Source organism: Notothenia coriiceps, unplaced genomic scaffold, assembly GCF_000735185.1.
Source record: "Notothenia coriiceps isolate Sejong01 unplaced genomic scaffold, NC01 NC01_scaffold00037246, whole genome shotgun sequence".
In the NCBI taxonomy this organism is placed as follows: domain Eukaryota; kingdom Metazoa; phylum Chordata; class Actinopteri; order Perciformes; family Nototheniidae; genus Notothenia; species Notothenia coriiceps.
Window position 1 is genome coordinate 25,927,915 of NW_011369947.1, and position 12,383 is coordinate 25,940,297.

Here is a 12,383-nt window from a genome sequence, read left to right on the forward strand (position 1 = left end):
CCACCCTCCAAGGATGTGGAGCTAATGTCACCCCATCGGACCACAAACGTTGTAACTGTGTGTGTGTTGATGGATCCATAACATTGTGCGACCTGTTTCCATATCAAAAAGTACTTCTTATCGTGCTTCTTATCATACATTGTGGGGACTCCAAACACTGGTTAGTCATAATAGAATCCAATTTAATGCATGCTTTTTTTGTAATATTGAATGTACTGTCTAATGACACCTTATAAATGGTATGAACGTGTGTGTGTGTGTGTGTGTGTGTGTGTGTGTGTGTGTGTGTGTGTGTGTGTGTGTGTGTGTGTGTGTGTGTGTGTGTGTGTGTGTGTCTGTTGATGGATCCCTAACATTGTGAGAACAACAACCACATGTTGTTGGGACTCCAAAATGCTTGGTCCCCACAAGGTGGTATTACGGGAAATATACACACCAAATGTGTTTCTAGATGTTGCTGCTCATGTGAAAAAAAAGTTGTGTGTTGTATTAACAAAAAGTTAAATGTATTTGTGTGTGAATCTTTGTTTGCCTATGGCAGTGGGCTGATTATATACAGACTAAACTAAAATGACCAAATGTTACGAAAATATTTCTTGAACACTTCTAAATAGCAAATAGCTCTTTGTGTTTAGTTATGTGATGTGATGTGTCCAGGGAAAGGAAAATGTGGGGCTCTCTGCTGGAACTGCTACCCCCACGACCCGACCACGGATAAGCGGGAGAAGATGGATGGATGGATGTTTGGTTATGGTATTTTTGGCATGGTTGAAACTAGATTTAATCTAATGAAGTACATCTGTCTGATGTGTTATATATATACCAGCGTTTGAATAAAATCAGTGGAAGTTAATGGTAAAAAAAAACAGACAAAAATAAAACAGCATCTGAAATTATATATAATTAAAGATACTGAGTTATATTGAGCATTATTTGATGTCAGTTCTTAGAGCCGATTAGCACATATTAAGCTAGACATTCATTATGTTTTGCTTATTGTGGATTTAAGACTTAGCTTAGTGTTAACAGATCAACAAGCACATGTATTCATCATTAATATATTTTGGATTCTATAATTAAGTTTATAGAATCCAAAATATATTAATGATGAATACAGTGTGCATTAATGATTCTCATGTTCACTGAACTTGGTGATCCCCTGAACTTTTCCTCCAGGGCCTCCATGAGATTTACGGTTTGCTGTGAAGTATCTCAACAACAATTTGATGCACTACCATGAAGTCTAATTCAGACATTTATGTTCCTTTCATGGTGGTTTGTAATAACTTTGTTGATCCTCTGACTTTTTATTTAAAGCCAATATCACATCAACATTCCCATTCGTCCAATGCTTTAGCTGTACTTTGTGTTAGCGCTAAGTAGCACATATTGGCTAGTTGCCTTCTTAATTGTCTCCATTCTCACTTTTACCAGATTTCTTTCATTTTGATGCAGGAATATATATCACTTCCTGATCTTCACACATCATCCTAATACATCACCCTGCGCTGAAAGAGAAGAGAGGGAGAAGGAGAGGGACAAGCACATATTCTCTGAGCGCATTGTGGAGAGGAATGCCATTGAATTTGGGTGTTTTTATACGCGCCAGCCTCTTTTGTGTGCAGGCTAAGGAAGTCCATTGTGCGGGCAGACACCCTGAGAAAAGAGGCGAGCTTGGAGCCGTTGTCTGCCGGTGCTTCTGCAGCGCTCGGGCACTAAAAAGATCCTGAATGAAGCTCTGCCATCGGAAGCAGCCGGCCCGAACCGAGAGACAATGCCACTGGGCAACTTTGAAGACCAGCAACAATTAAAAATGCAGCTTCACTATATTAATTATGCATTCATGCTTTTTGTCTTGGGTTCTTTTTTTGTATTTCTCTTGGGAGGGGAGAATGGGGGAGCTGTTGTGAGGTTTAAGATTCAACAGGTCTGAGGCAGAGGGAGAGATTACAGTGAAAAAACAAAACATGCAAATGCTTCTGCCATTGCTGCTGTTGGAAATTCATTAAAGGGGGAAAATGTGTGTGTGGTTGGGTTACAAACACTCACACACGGGAACAAATGCTGCTCCAAAAACAAGTTAAACAATAATGAAAACAAGCTCTTTTCACTTGAAATAAGTACAACAATCTGCCAATAGAACAAGTGAACATGTCCTTGGTTAGATTTCTTGAAAAAAGAAGGGAGATTTAGATAAATCTGATCTTGTAATTAGCTGGAGAACTCATTCTGAACTATATTTGACCAGAATCAGGAAATGTTGTGTTACAAAATAAGCCGCAAATGCTCAAAAGTTTCTGTTTTCTGATGTTAGTTGGTGATTTTCCAATAGATATGTAAAAAAATATATGTTTCATCGGAGAAACAACTCAAAATAAGATTTGTTGACTGAACATGCATTTTGTAAAAACAAGACCCGATATCTCACTGCAGTGTTACTTCTGAAGTTATTGTGTCTCATATCGGGTGTAGAGACATATTCTGACTAGAAATTAGACAAGATTGTTTAGTGCAGGAGAATGCTCAATAAGGAAAACACCCTGACTTAATAAAACCAAACTTTGCTTCAGTATAAAGACAATAAAATAGCATCAAATATAAAAGCAGATCAAGAGGGGTCGGCAAAACTCTCAGATTCATCTTGCAGAACATGTTGCTAGGAAACTCTCAGTTGCAGCTCGGAGTTGCACTTCTTTTTTTTAGGGCTTTTCTCCTCTCTCCTCCCTCGGTTGCAGGCAGAACACATAAAGCAGCTTTCTCAAAGCTTTGAGGTGAGTTTCTGCTGGCCGGCGGCACTGTCAGGTGGCTCTGTTGTGCTCGCAGTCGCAGGAAAACGGCTGCTTTTGGACCAGTGGGAAGGTTTATTCAGAAAAAGCCAACAATGGTTCTGGGAATTCATGCCTCGTTTACTACCAACTCTGTCGCACTGAGGACAGAAGAGCCTGGAATCACAGTCTCCTGGTCAAAAGACAAACTGCAAACGGTCCACATTTCAGGTTACTTAAAGGTCTCCCTATGCAAAATCCACTTCTTCATGTCTCTTTTACATCAACATGTGTCCCCTCTTCTCCATGTCTCTTCTACATCAACATGTGTCCCCTCTTCTTCATGTCTCTTCTACATCACCATGTGTCCCCTCTTCTTCATGTCTCTTCTACATCAACATGTGTCCCCTCTTCTTCATGTCTCTTCTACATCAACATGTGTCCCCTCTTCTTCATGTCTCTTCTACATCAACATGTGTCCCCTCTCTGGAAAGAGACTCTGAAAGTTTCAGGAACAAGAACAAAAAAGGGGCGGTTTTCACGGACTAAAGAGACAGACAAATGAAAAAATCTTAACTTTTATTTTCCCTCCGGGAGGGGTGCGGAGGAATTCCCTCTTTCTGCTTTAAACCAAATGTTCTTGGAGTTTACCTTCGAAGATCCTCCTCTAATCCCTACCTTAATTCCCCCCCCCCCCCCCCCCCCCCCCTCCCCCCCGCCCAAAAAAATGGAACCCAACGACTAACCGATTAACCAGATGCTGTTCTGTCTTTTTCGTAGCATACTGTACGGCTATTTCACCGGTTTTAGACTAGTTCGAGGTAAAGTCTGTTCAAAAAATATCTTTAACCTTAGTTTTTTCTCTNGGCAAATAATTGCAAGTCTCTTCAGTGCACATGTCACAAAACGAGATGCATTGTGGGACAGGTAGTTTATGGGCAACATGCCTCTGTAAAGTGGCATGTAACCGTATAATAAAAGTATTATATTCTTTGCAAGCTCTTGCGGGCCACATTAAATGAAGTCGCAGGCCGGATTTGGACCCCGGGCCTTGAGTTTGACACCCCTGGTGTAAAGGAAAGAATGAATGGGGCCATGTATCGTGAGATTTTGAGTGACAACCTCCTTCCATCAGCAAGGGCATTGAAGATGAAACGTGGCTGGGTCTTTCAGCATGACAATGATCCCAAACACACCGCCTGGGCAACAAAGGAGTGGCTTCGTAAGAAGCATTTCAAGGTCCTGGAGTGGCCTAGCCAGTCTCCAGATCTCAACCCCATAGAAAATGTTTGGAGGGAGTTGAAAGTCTGTGTTGCCCAGCGACAGCCCCAAAACATCACTGCTTTGGAGGAGATCTGCATGGAGGAATGGGCCAAAATACCAGCAACAGTGTGTGAAAACCTTGTGAAGACTTACAGAAAACGTTTGACCTCTGTCATTGCCAACAAAGGGTATATAACAAAGTATTGAGATGAACTTTTGTTATTGACCAAATACTTATTTTCCACCATACTTTGCAAATAAATTCTTTAAAAATCAGACAATGTGATTTTCTGGATTTTTTTTTTCTCATTTTGTCTCTCATAGTTGAGGTATACCTAGGATGAAAATTACAGGCCTCTCTCATCTTTTTAAGTGGGAGAACTTTCACAATTTGTGGCTGACTAAATACTTTTTTGCCCCACTGTATATGATTCTGTTTTCTTCAAGTTTGTATCTTCTTGGTTGAATGCACTTATTGTAAGTTGCTTTGGATAAAAGCGTCTGCTAAATGAAATGTAATGTAATGTAATATCAAACCACTTCTTCCCTCTGCAGTATGAACGTGTGTGTGTGTGTGTGTGTGTGTGTGTGTGTGTGTGTGTGTGTGTGTGTGTGTGTGTGTGTGTGTGTGTGTGTGTGTGTGTGTGTGTGTGATTTCTTATAATATCTCAGATTCTTTATTAGAAATATTCTTCTACGTTTTAATGCTAGCCTCTCTACATGCAACATGGGTTTTCCAAAGCTGTTGCTTGCTTTTGGCACACCTAAAGTAATGTTCTAAAATAGAGAAATCTAAAATAACCTGTTGAGCCTTTGTAATTCAACCCTGAAACATTCTGTCTTCTTCCAGACATCCATAAAGAAAGCATCCAATGATGTCCCTTTGACCAGCAATGCTGACATATTGCCTCCTTATATCTGAAGCCAACGTCACAGGGATAGCCTGATATCAAGTGACACACACACACACACACACACACACACACACACACACACACACACACCAGTGGAGTATAGCTGGTGTTGCTTATCTCCTAGTCACTTAATTTCTGTTTTCATAGTTTTTAATATACTGATTTCCGTTATCCATGTATGAATAGGCCTGTCAAGACTAAGTCATTATAAGAGTACAACATACATGAGAGGTTTCTACAAAATAAACACACACCTGAATGTGTTGCTGAGTGTGAGGCTGCTATCTGAATAGATCCTACAATCTAGTGCACATGTTCACACACACACACATTTACACAGCATTTGGAGGCTGGTAATTAGTTCGAAGCATAAAGGTGATAACAAGCGGCAGCCACAAGTTTGCAGTGGAAGTCAAAGCCCCACCTCTCCCCCCCCCCCCCCCCCAGATTCACCGACACACAGACTTGAATAAATGCAAGATTATATGATCATCTCCACGGCTAACACTCATGAACTTCACCTTTACTGACACTTTTTCTTTGCATCAGATAGTGTATATGTCCCCCCCACGTCCTCCGCCTACTGCACCTTTCCCTTTTTCTCCTGCATGTCTTCTCCACCCACACCTCCTCCTCTTCACATCCACACGATCTATGAGTCATCTGATCCAAAAGGTGAGATGCAGCATTCAGTAGATTATTTTCATCTTGACGTGCTACATGAGAGGCAATCTTCACTTTTTTCTTTTGTCCCCTTTCATTTCCTTCCCTGGCTTTCATCCATGCGTCACTCGGTGACAGTCTACAAGTTGAAAGCTTGTTGCTTGTGACAGATTTTGTGCAGTCTGAGGTCATGTTAGACGGCTCCCCCCTGAAAACACTTTATACGAGCGCCCATATGGTCGTCTGGAGTGTGTGGTTTCCATCTCTGCTTGGTGCTCATGATTGAATGGCAGCTTGATCAAATAAAGACTGTGTGTGGTGGCGATCCCCGTCATAACATCCTTTGTTTCCATGATAGGAAGTTACTCCTCAGTAATATTGTTTTGCCATATTGATAACACAATCATAAACTCATACTGGAAAACAGATTAGGGAGTTGAGTCATCAGAGACATATTGGTTTCAGTCTCCCTCCCTCTTTCTGTTCTTCTTCACCTATCATGCTCATCTTTCTCTACGACCTTCTTTTATCTCCCGACATGATTCCCTTTTCTCTCCCTTCAGGTTGTGGAAACAGCAGTATGAGTGGAGATATGTACAGTGCCGGTTACCGCTCCATCACCAACATAGACTACTCCTCTGTGTGCATCAGTACAATGGGTGCCAGGTACAGCCACTGCCCGGGAATGACCTGGCAACAGATGGACGTGCGCCAACTCTCCTTTCCTGAAGCGTCCTTTGATGTCATTCTTGAGAAGGCCACGCTGGACGCCATCATGGTGGAAGAGAAGTCACCTTGGGAGGTGTCTCCTGACACCGCCTGTTTCATTCACCAAGCACTCACAGAGGTACAATTCAAAACTGATGAGGGTTAAATGTTTCTTGAACTAAGATGAGACTAAGGTCAGAAATCCTTGCCAAAATGTATTGATTTTTGGCAAAACATACGCTGGGATTTTAAGCGGATGTGCAGTTGCGTTTCATATCCTGTTGCGTTCTAGGGAGGGGTCATGCATTTTGAAACACATTTTTTTTTAAGTTTGTCTCTTTTACATCTGCGCTTGCTTATATATTTGCGAAGAGGTTTGTGTGCCTTGCCCCCAGTTTCTTTTGGGAGATGTGTTTGAGTAGGGGAGCATCCTCAAACTCACAGAAAGACTATTTGGTTGAAAGAAAACCCTTTATTGACAATTCAGGTGTGATTATGTGCAGTTATTTTCCTTTTTGCTTTAACTGGCCGAAGAGCAGATCCTTCAAGTGAAGTCCAGTAGTGCACAGAGAATACGGATCTGAATTTTACTCAAAAAGCCTCCATATTGTGTGCGATGTCTGTGTGTTTGCGTACTGAGACACAGATGAAAAACTTCACCTTTCATAGCTAAATACTAAAGTCCAACCTCAAAATGTCATCAGTATGGTAATGAAATAACAACTCTTCAGCTGCAGCAGTCTTTCAATGGGGTTCAATGCTGTGAGGGGTACCTTTGAGAGTTCACTTTGTCCCTTAATTGACATGTGCACTTGGATTAAGCACAAAGTACTATATATTTGGGTTTTCCTCAATAAATTGGAAGCTAATGAAACGTACAAGACTTTGTTTCCAACTTCTATACTAAACGAGTTGGAAGATGTTTTTATTCTAGAAGACTGGCCTTTGTCTGAAGTGAAGCACAAAACAAAACTCTTCTGGTCAGTATCATTCAAGCTACTGGAGTCTTTGCATGCCTGCGATGATTTGAATGCACTGCTTCAGTGAGCGTAATCTCCGAATGACTTATCTGACAGTGGAATCAGTCATAGTGGCACTTTACATTTCCACTCCATCTCCACAGCCCTCAGTTGACTTCCATGACGTGGAGTGCTATTCAGCGGCTGGCTGCAGCGCTAACCACCACTGTGTCAATGTGACAATGACAATGTTTTGGCCATTAGCCATGCTTGACCTTGACTCCGCAAGACAAGAGAACGCTGCTATCAAACTAGAGTAGGTGACTCCCGAGCTCTGAATTGAAAATAATTACTCATTATGCACTCACTGCCACATGCAGAGCACCTGCTAAATGGGTTGTTATTCAAAGTTGAGTTTGTTATTACAGCTATAGTTTACGCTCAATACACAGATGGAATATGTAATTACAGTAAATGCAACGGTGTGAAAGGTCAGGTTGTGTGAATCATTTGAATGAAAGCAGGCAGAGGACTAAGTACAACTAATGTTAATGCACATCTGAACTGATGTTTTCAAAGAACACATCAATTATAAATATTATGGAGCTTTTCCGGTGAATAATCCAATGAAAATGTAGCAATCAGTTGGCTTCCACAATGTGTTATGCTGATGAAAAACAGTCTATATATTTATTATAAAGTCAACTGACAATTATTACAATTTGGAAAAGGACTACTAGTTATCTATCGCCATAAAGATGCAGCTTTACAAAAGTTTTATAAGGAAGATCACTCATGAACAAGTCTGTCAGGCCCAAAAAATACTCATAGTGAGTTTTAGTGAGGAAACGCATACTAAAAAAGCATTAATGCGGCATAAGCACACGAGCAAAATGTACTTGTGTGGTGACGCAAAAGGGTGAAAAAAAGGTGTCGGCAGTGTTAGCATAAACTGCAGGAGCTAGCAACGACTGCATTGCACGTAATTAGTCGAACTTTATTGTTATTTTATCGCATTTGACACTAGTACTCTACTGTTAGCAGTGTCCTTCCTTCGTTGCTGATTGTTTTGTTTTCAACATTCAATTCTAACTGTCTTAAGCTGGGAGTAGAAATCGGTATTCCCTGAATGTAGAGGCTTTCAATCCTTAAAGTGGCTGAATATTCCAGAATGTTGCTATTTTTATTATTTGTAGAGTGTTGCAGCCCATAATAAGTGCATAGTTTTTTAAATGGTGACAATCTGAATTGACAAAACACTGTTTTGTCACTGGATAAAATAGATGTGTCTTTCAAATAAAGGGATTGGCCTGATAAATTGCTTGCCATATATAACAGTAATTCCTGGGAGAAGATTAGGCCTGAGAAATGTTTTCAGACGGAAGAATCTAAAGGCTATTCTCACCCTGACTTAATGCTGTGAGTTTAACCAGGGACAAGCTTGACTCAAGGAGTAAACAAAAGCAAATACTGTGCTGTATATGTGCCAATTTGTAAAGGACAGACAATAGCCTCACACGCTCACTCAGTAGTGCTGGGTGTTTTCCTCCAACAGAAGGACATATTAAAGGAGGATCAGTGAGTGAGTTTGGGGGGCAGATGGGAGGATTTGACTTCCCTTCAAAGGAAGTGAAGCTGAAGTCACGAAGCAGCCCTATTTGAAAGCCATTACACTTTAAGATTCAAGTTCCTTCTCTGTCATCACAGCTCTCACCATCTCTTCTTCTCACTCCCGCCTCTCCCTCTGTTTTACCCTCATTTCCACTTTGGTTTCTATCACCTGCTCTATGCTCAGGGCTGTGAGGAGATGGTGATGTGTGATTGTGTTCATGTTCTCTTTCTGCTGCACTCTGAGTGTGTGTGTGTGTGTGTGTGTGTGTGTGTGATCATCACAGAGAAGTCGATAGCTCTCTGCGGTTGTCTATTTTTGCTCCCTCACTTAGTCGTATGGGTACAGCAGTCACGATTCGAGTTAATGTTTTGCAGCAATGTGGGTTCAGAGCCTGCTTTGAAAAAAAAAGAATACTTTCATAATGATTGCAGATTGCGAGGCGTGATAAATAAAAGCAAGAAAAACTGCCCGAGTGATGAAAAACGGAAGAGATCCCTGAAGAATATGTTGCTGAATTCACACAAGGAAGAGGGCATTGAAGGGCGAAGGAGAAAGAGTAGAGGTAGGAGAGAAGGGAAACAAGGATACAAAGTAAAAGAATGGGAAAAAGGTGACAAAAACCAGGACTGACAGAAAGCTAATGAGCAGAGCACCAGCGTGAGACTGATGGGAAGAAGGTAGCAAAGGAGAGGAAAGAAGAGAGAGGGGAGGGAAAAGAGTGCTCTAACGTATAAAAAGAAAGAAATACAGGTGACAATAAAACAATTGCTACCACTTCACATCCACATATCTTATTTCCCAGCCTGTTAACAAACCATGTATGTTGCGGTTTGTTAAGATGTTAAGGCGTAGAGCAAACATCCATTGAGTGAATGCAGCACACGGTCATCACTGGAGCCTATCAAGGACACACGCTGTAAATAGAAGCATGCTACAATCACTGTTTTGTTTTTGTAAAATCTCACAACAGCGGCCGTCGTGCACTGAGGTGTGACATTTATTTCACAGTCTGACATGCTCTGTGAATGACTTTTACCGTTGCTATGGGAACTCTTTCGTTAGTTATCATCTCAGATTAACACTTTTAATTGCCAACCATAGTCCTGTTTAAAGAGGTAAAGATATGGGCTCAATCAAAGGGAACATGTTAGTAGAGATTTGGCTTTGCGAGGCGGTCAAAGGGCAGACTGAAGGACTGTCCCTGGTGTCTGATTATTATTTTTGGCTCAAGGTCACTGAGGTAGAGACGGTTGAAAATACAAGGTCTAAAATATAAGTTTACAATTGGGTGACTCTGCAATTTCAGGTAATTAGTGAGAGAATGTGTGTGGTGTGCAACAGATGAGGTAAAACTGTAAGACTTTGTGAAGTTTTTGGAGTTTTGTAACTAATATCACATTTTCTTGTTTTGTTTCGGACGCTGTTATTGATGTTCGATGGGTTTAATTGGCCCAAAATGGTCAGTTTGGTGGCAGGAAATGTGAATCCTACACTTCAAAATACTGTGGCCTGCTCTGATGGATCAATTCAGACTCATTTGTCCTGACCCCATTTCTGCTGCTGGTAAAAGTCCGCCAACCAAAGTGCGTGGTGGACATAAACCTTATTACACCTGCTATTTGTTATAGAAGTAAAATGACCAACTTCTAACATTAATGATGACTGAGTTTGTTTGAGTGGCATCTGTGTTTTTATACGTAGAGAAGTCTATTGATATATAAAAAGAAAAATATGGCCTTTTTTATATTACTACATGTAGGAATTCATACCTACATCCGGCAATTTTCAAATAAAGTATGACTTTTTGGGCCAATTTCTGCGTAATGCAAAATCCCTAGTGACCAGTTTCAAAACAATGGAATAGAATTAGGCGGAGAACCACCTGATGGTATTACATTTTAAACATTCAAAGAAAGGTGTCATCCAAGAGCCTAGCATTTTCCCTGCTTTTTTAGGTTCTTCAGTTCAAAAAGAAAAAAATGCGTGAGAATGTATTTAATATTTAGTGATTAAATCCACATGGTTGACTTACCCTTTCATTTGTATATGACATATGTGGGGGAAACTTCTGTGTAGCAATGCAGTGGGAGTCACCGACTCATGAAGGAGACACAGGATGAGCAGGAGCTTTGATGTCAAACACTGATGGTTTATTTAGGAGCTTCGGCTGGAGAATTCACAAAACAAATCACAGCAGTCACGGTCTGACTGCACGGGAGAGTTGCCACATCAATTCTGGAGCGCCACTCTCTCGTTAGACCTTTTAACTGGTTTCACAGAGAGTAATCAACATATTTGAGAAGATAGCCTAAACAGCTAGGAACACTGAGTTACTTGCATCTTACACTTATGGCCTTGAGTCCACAAACACCAAGAAGGAAGTGTCCCAGTGCTCCCACAACAATAAACCATCTGTGGCCGAGAGTTGCCCGGTCATATTAATGGGAACAACAACATTATGGCTGAAGCAGCCCATTTCCTTAAAGGAGATAACAGAGGTCAGGGTTGGTCATACGTCAAAGGGCAAAAAGGTCAGATATCTAGGAGTCCAGGAGAATTATTCCCTAACAGTTATTATTGAAAAAGTAATGCAGTACTAGTTTAAAAATACATACAGCATGAAGACCTATGTTCACTCTGTTGAGTTGTGCACTGACACGATCATAAATGTTTTCAACAAAACCCAGACAAATCTGTCAACAACAACAACAACAACAAGTCTAGAAAAAGGTATCCGGCAATTGTCTCAATAAGTAAAGTCCTTGAGTGAAGTTGTACTTTTTACTTTATAGTTGTGGATTCATATAGTACACAAAAAGTAATCTGTACTATAAAAAATGCATATTCATTTACATTATAAGTACCAGAGGGGGGAGAAGTACTCAGATCTTGTACTTGAGTAAAAGTAGAAGTATTCAGATCTTGTACTTGGGTAAAAGTAGAAGTACTCAGATCTTGTACAGTAAAAGAGAAGTACTCAGATCTTATAGTAAAAGTAGAAGTACTCAGATCTTATACTTGGGTAAAAGTAGAAGTACTCAGATCTTGTACTTGGTAAAAGTAGATTGGGTAAAAGTAGAAGTACTCAGATCTTGTGTGTGTGTGTGTGTGTGTGTGTGTGTGTGTTATACTTAAGTAAAAGTAGAAGTACTCAGATTTTGTACTTGAGTAAAAGTAGAAGTACTCAGATCTTGTACTTGAGTAAAAGTAGAAGTACTCAGATCTTGTACTTGAGTAAAAGTAGAAGTACTCAGATCTTGTACTTGAGTAAAAGTAGAAGTACTCAGATCTTGTACTTCAGTAAAAGTAGAAGTACTCAGATCTTGTAGTAAAAGTAGAAATACTCAGATCTTGTTCTTGGGTAAAAGTAGAAGTACTCAGATTTTGTACTTGAGTAAAAGTAGAAGTACTCAGATCTTGAACTTGAGTAAAAGTAGAAGTACTCAGATCTTGTACTTGAGTAAAAGTAGAAGTACCAGAGTGTAGGAATACTCTGTTA

At 40.4% G+C, this 12,383-nt stretch overlaps 1 protein-coding gene across 2 annotated transcripts in view; it reads left to right on the top strand.

The window, feature by feature from the left end:
• Positions 1-6,864, top strand: part of ece2a (endothelin converting enzyme 2a) — a 27,712-nt gene extending 20,848 nt beyond the window's left edge. For both annotated transcript variants that reach the window (XM_010795366.1, XM_010795367.1), the window contains one exon: positions 6,169-6,864. In XM_010795366.1, the coding sequence (XP_010793668.1) occupies positions 6,169-6,479 (311 nt within the window). In that variant the 3' untranslated portion in view covers positions 6,480-6,864. The remainder of the gene's footprint in view (positions 1-6,168) is intronic.
• Positions 6,865-12,383: the final 5,519 nt, after the last annotated feature.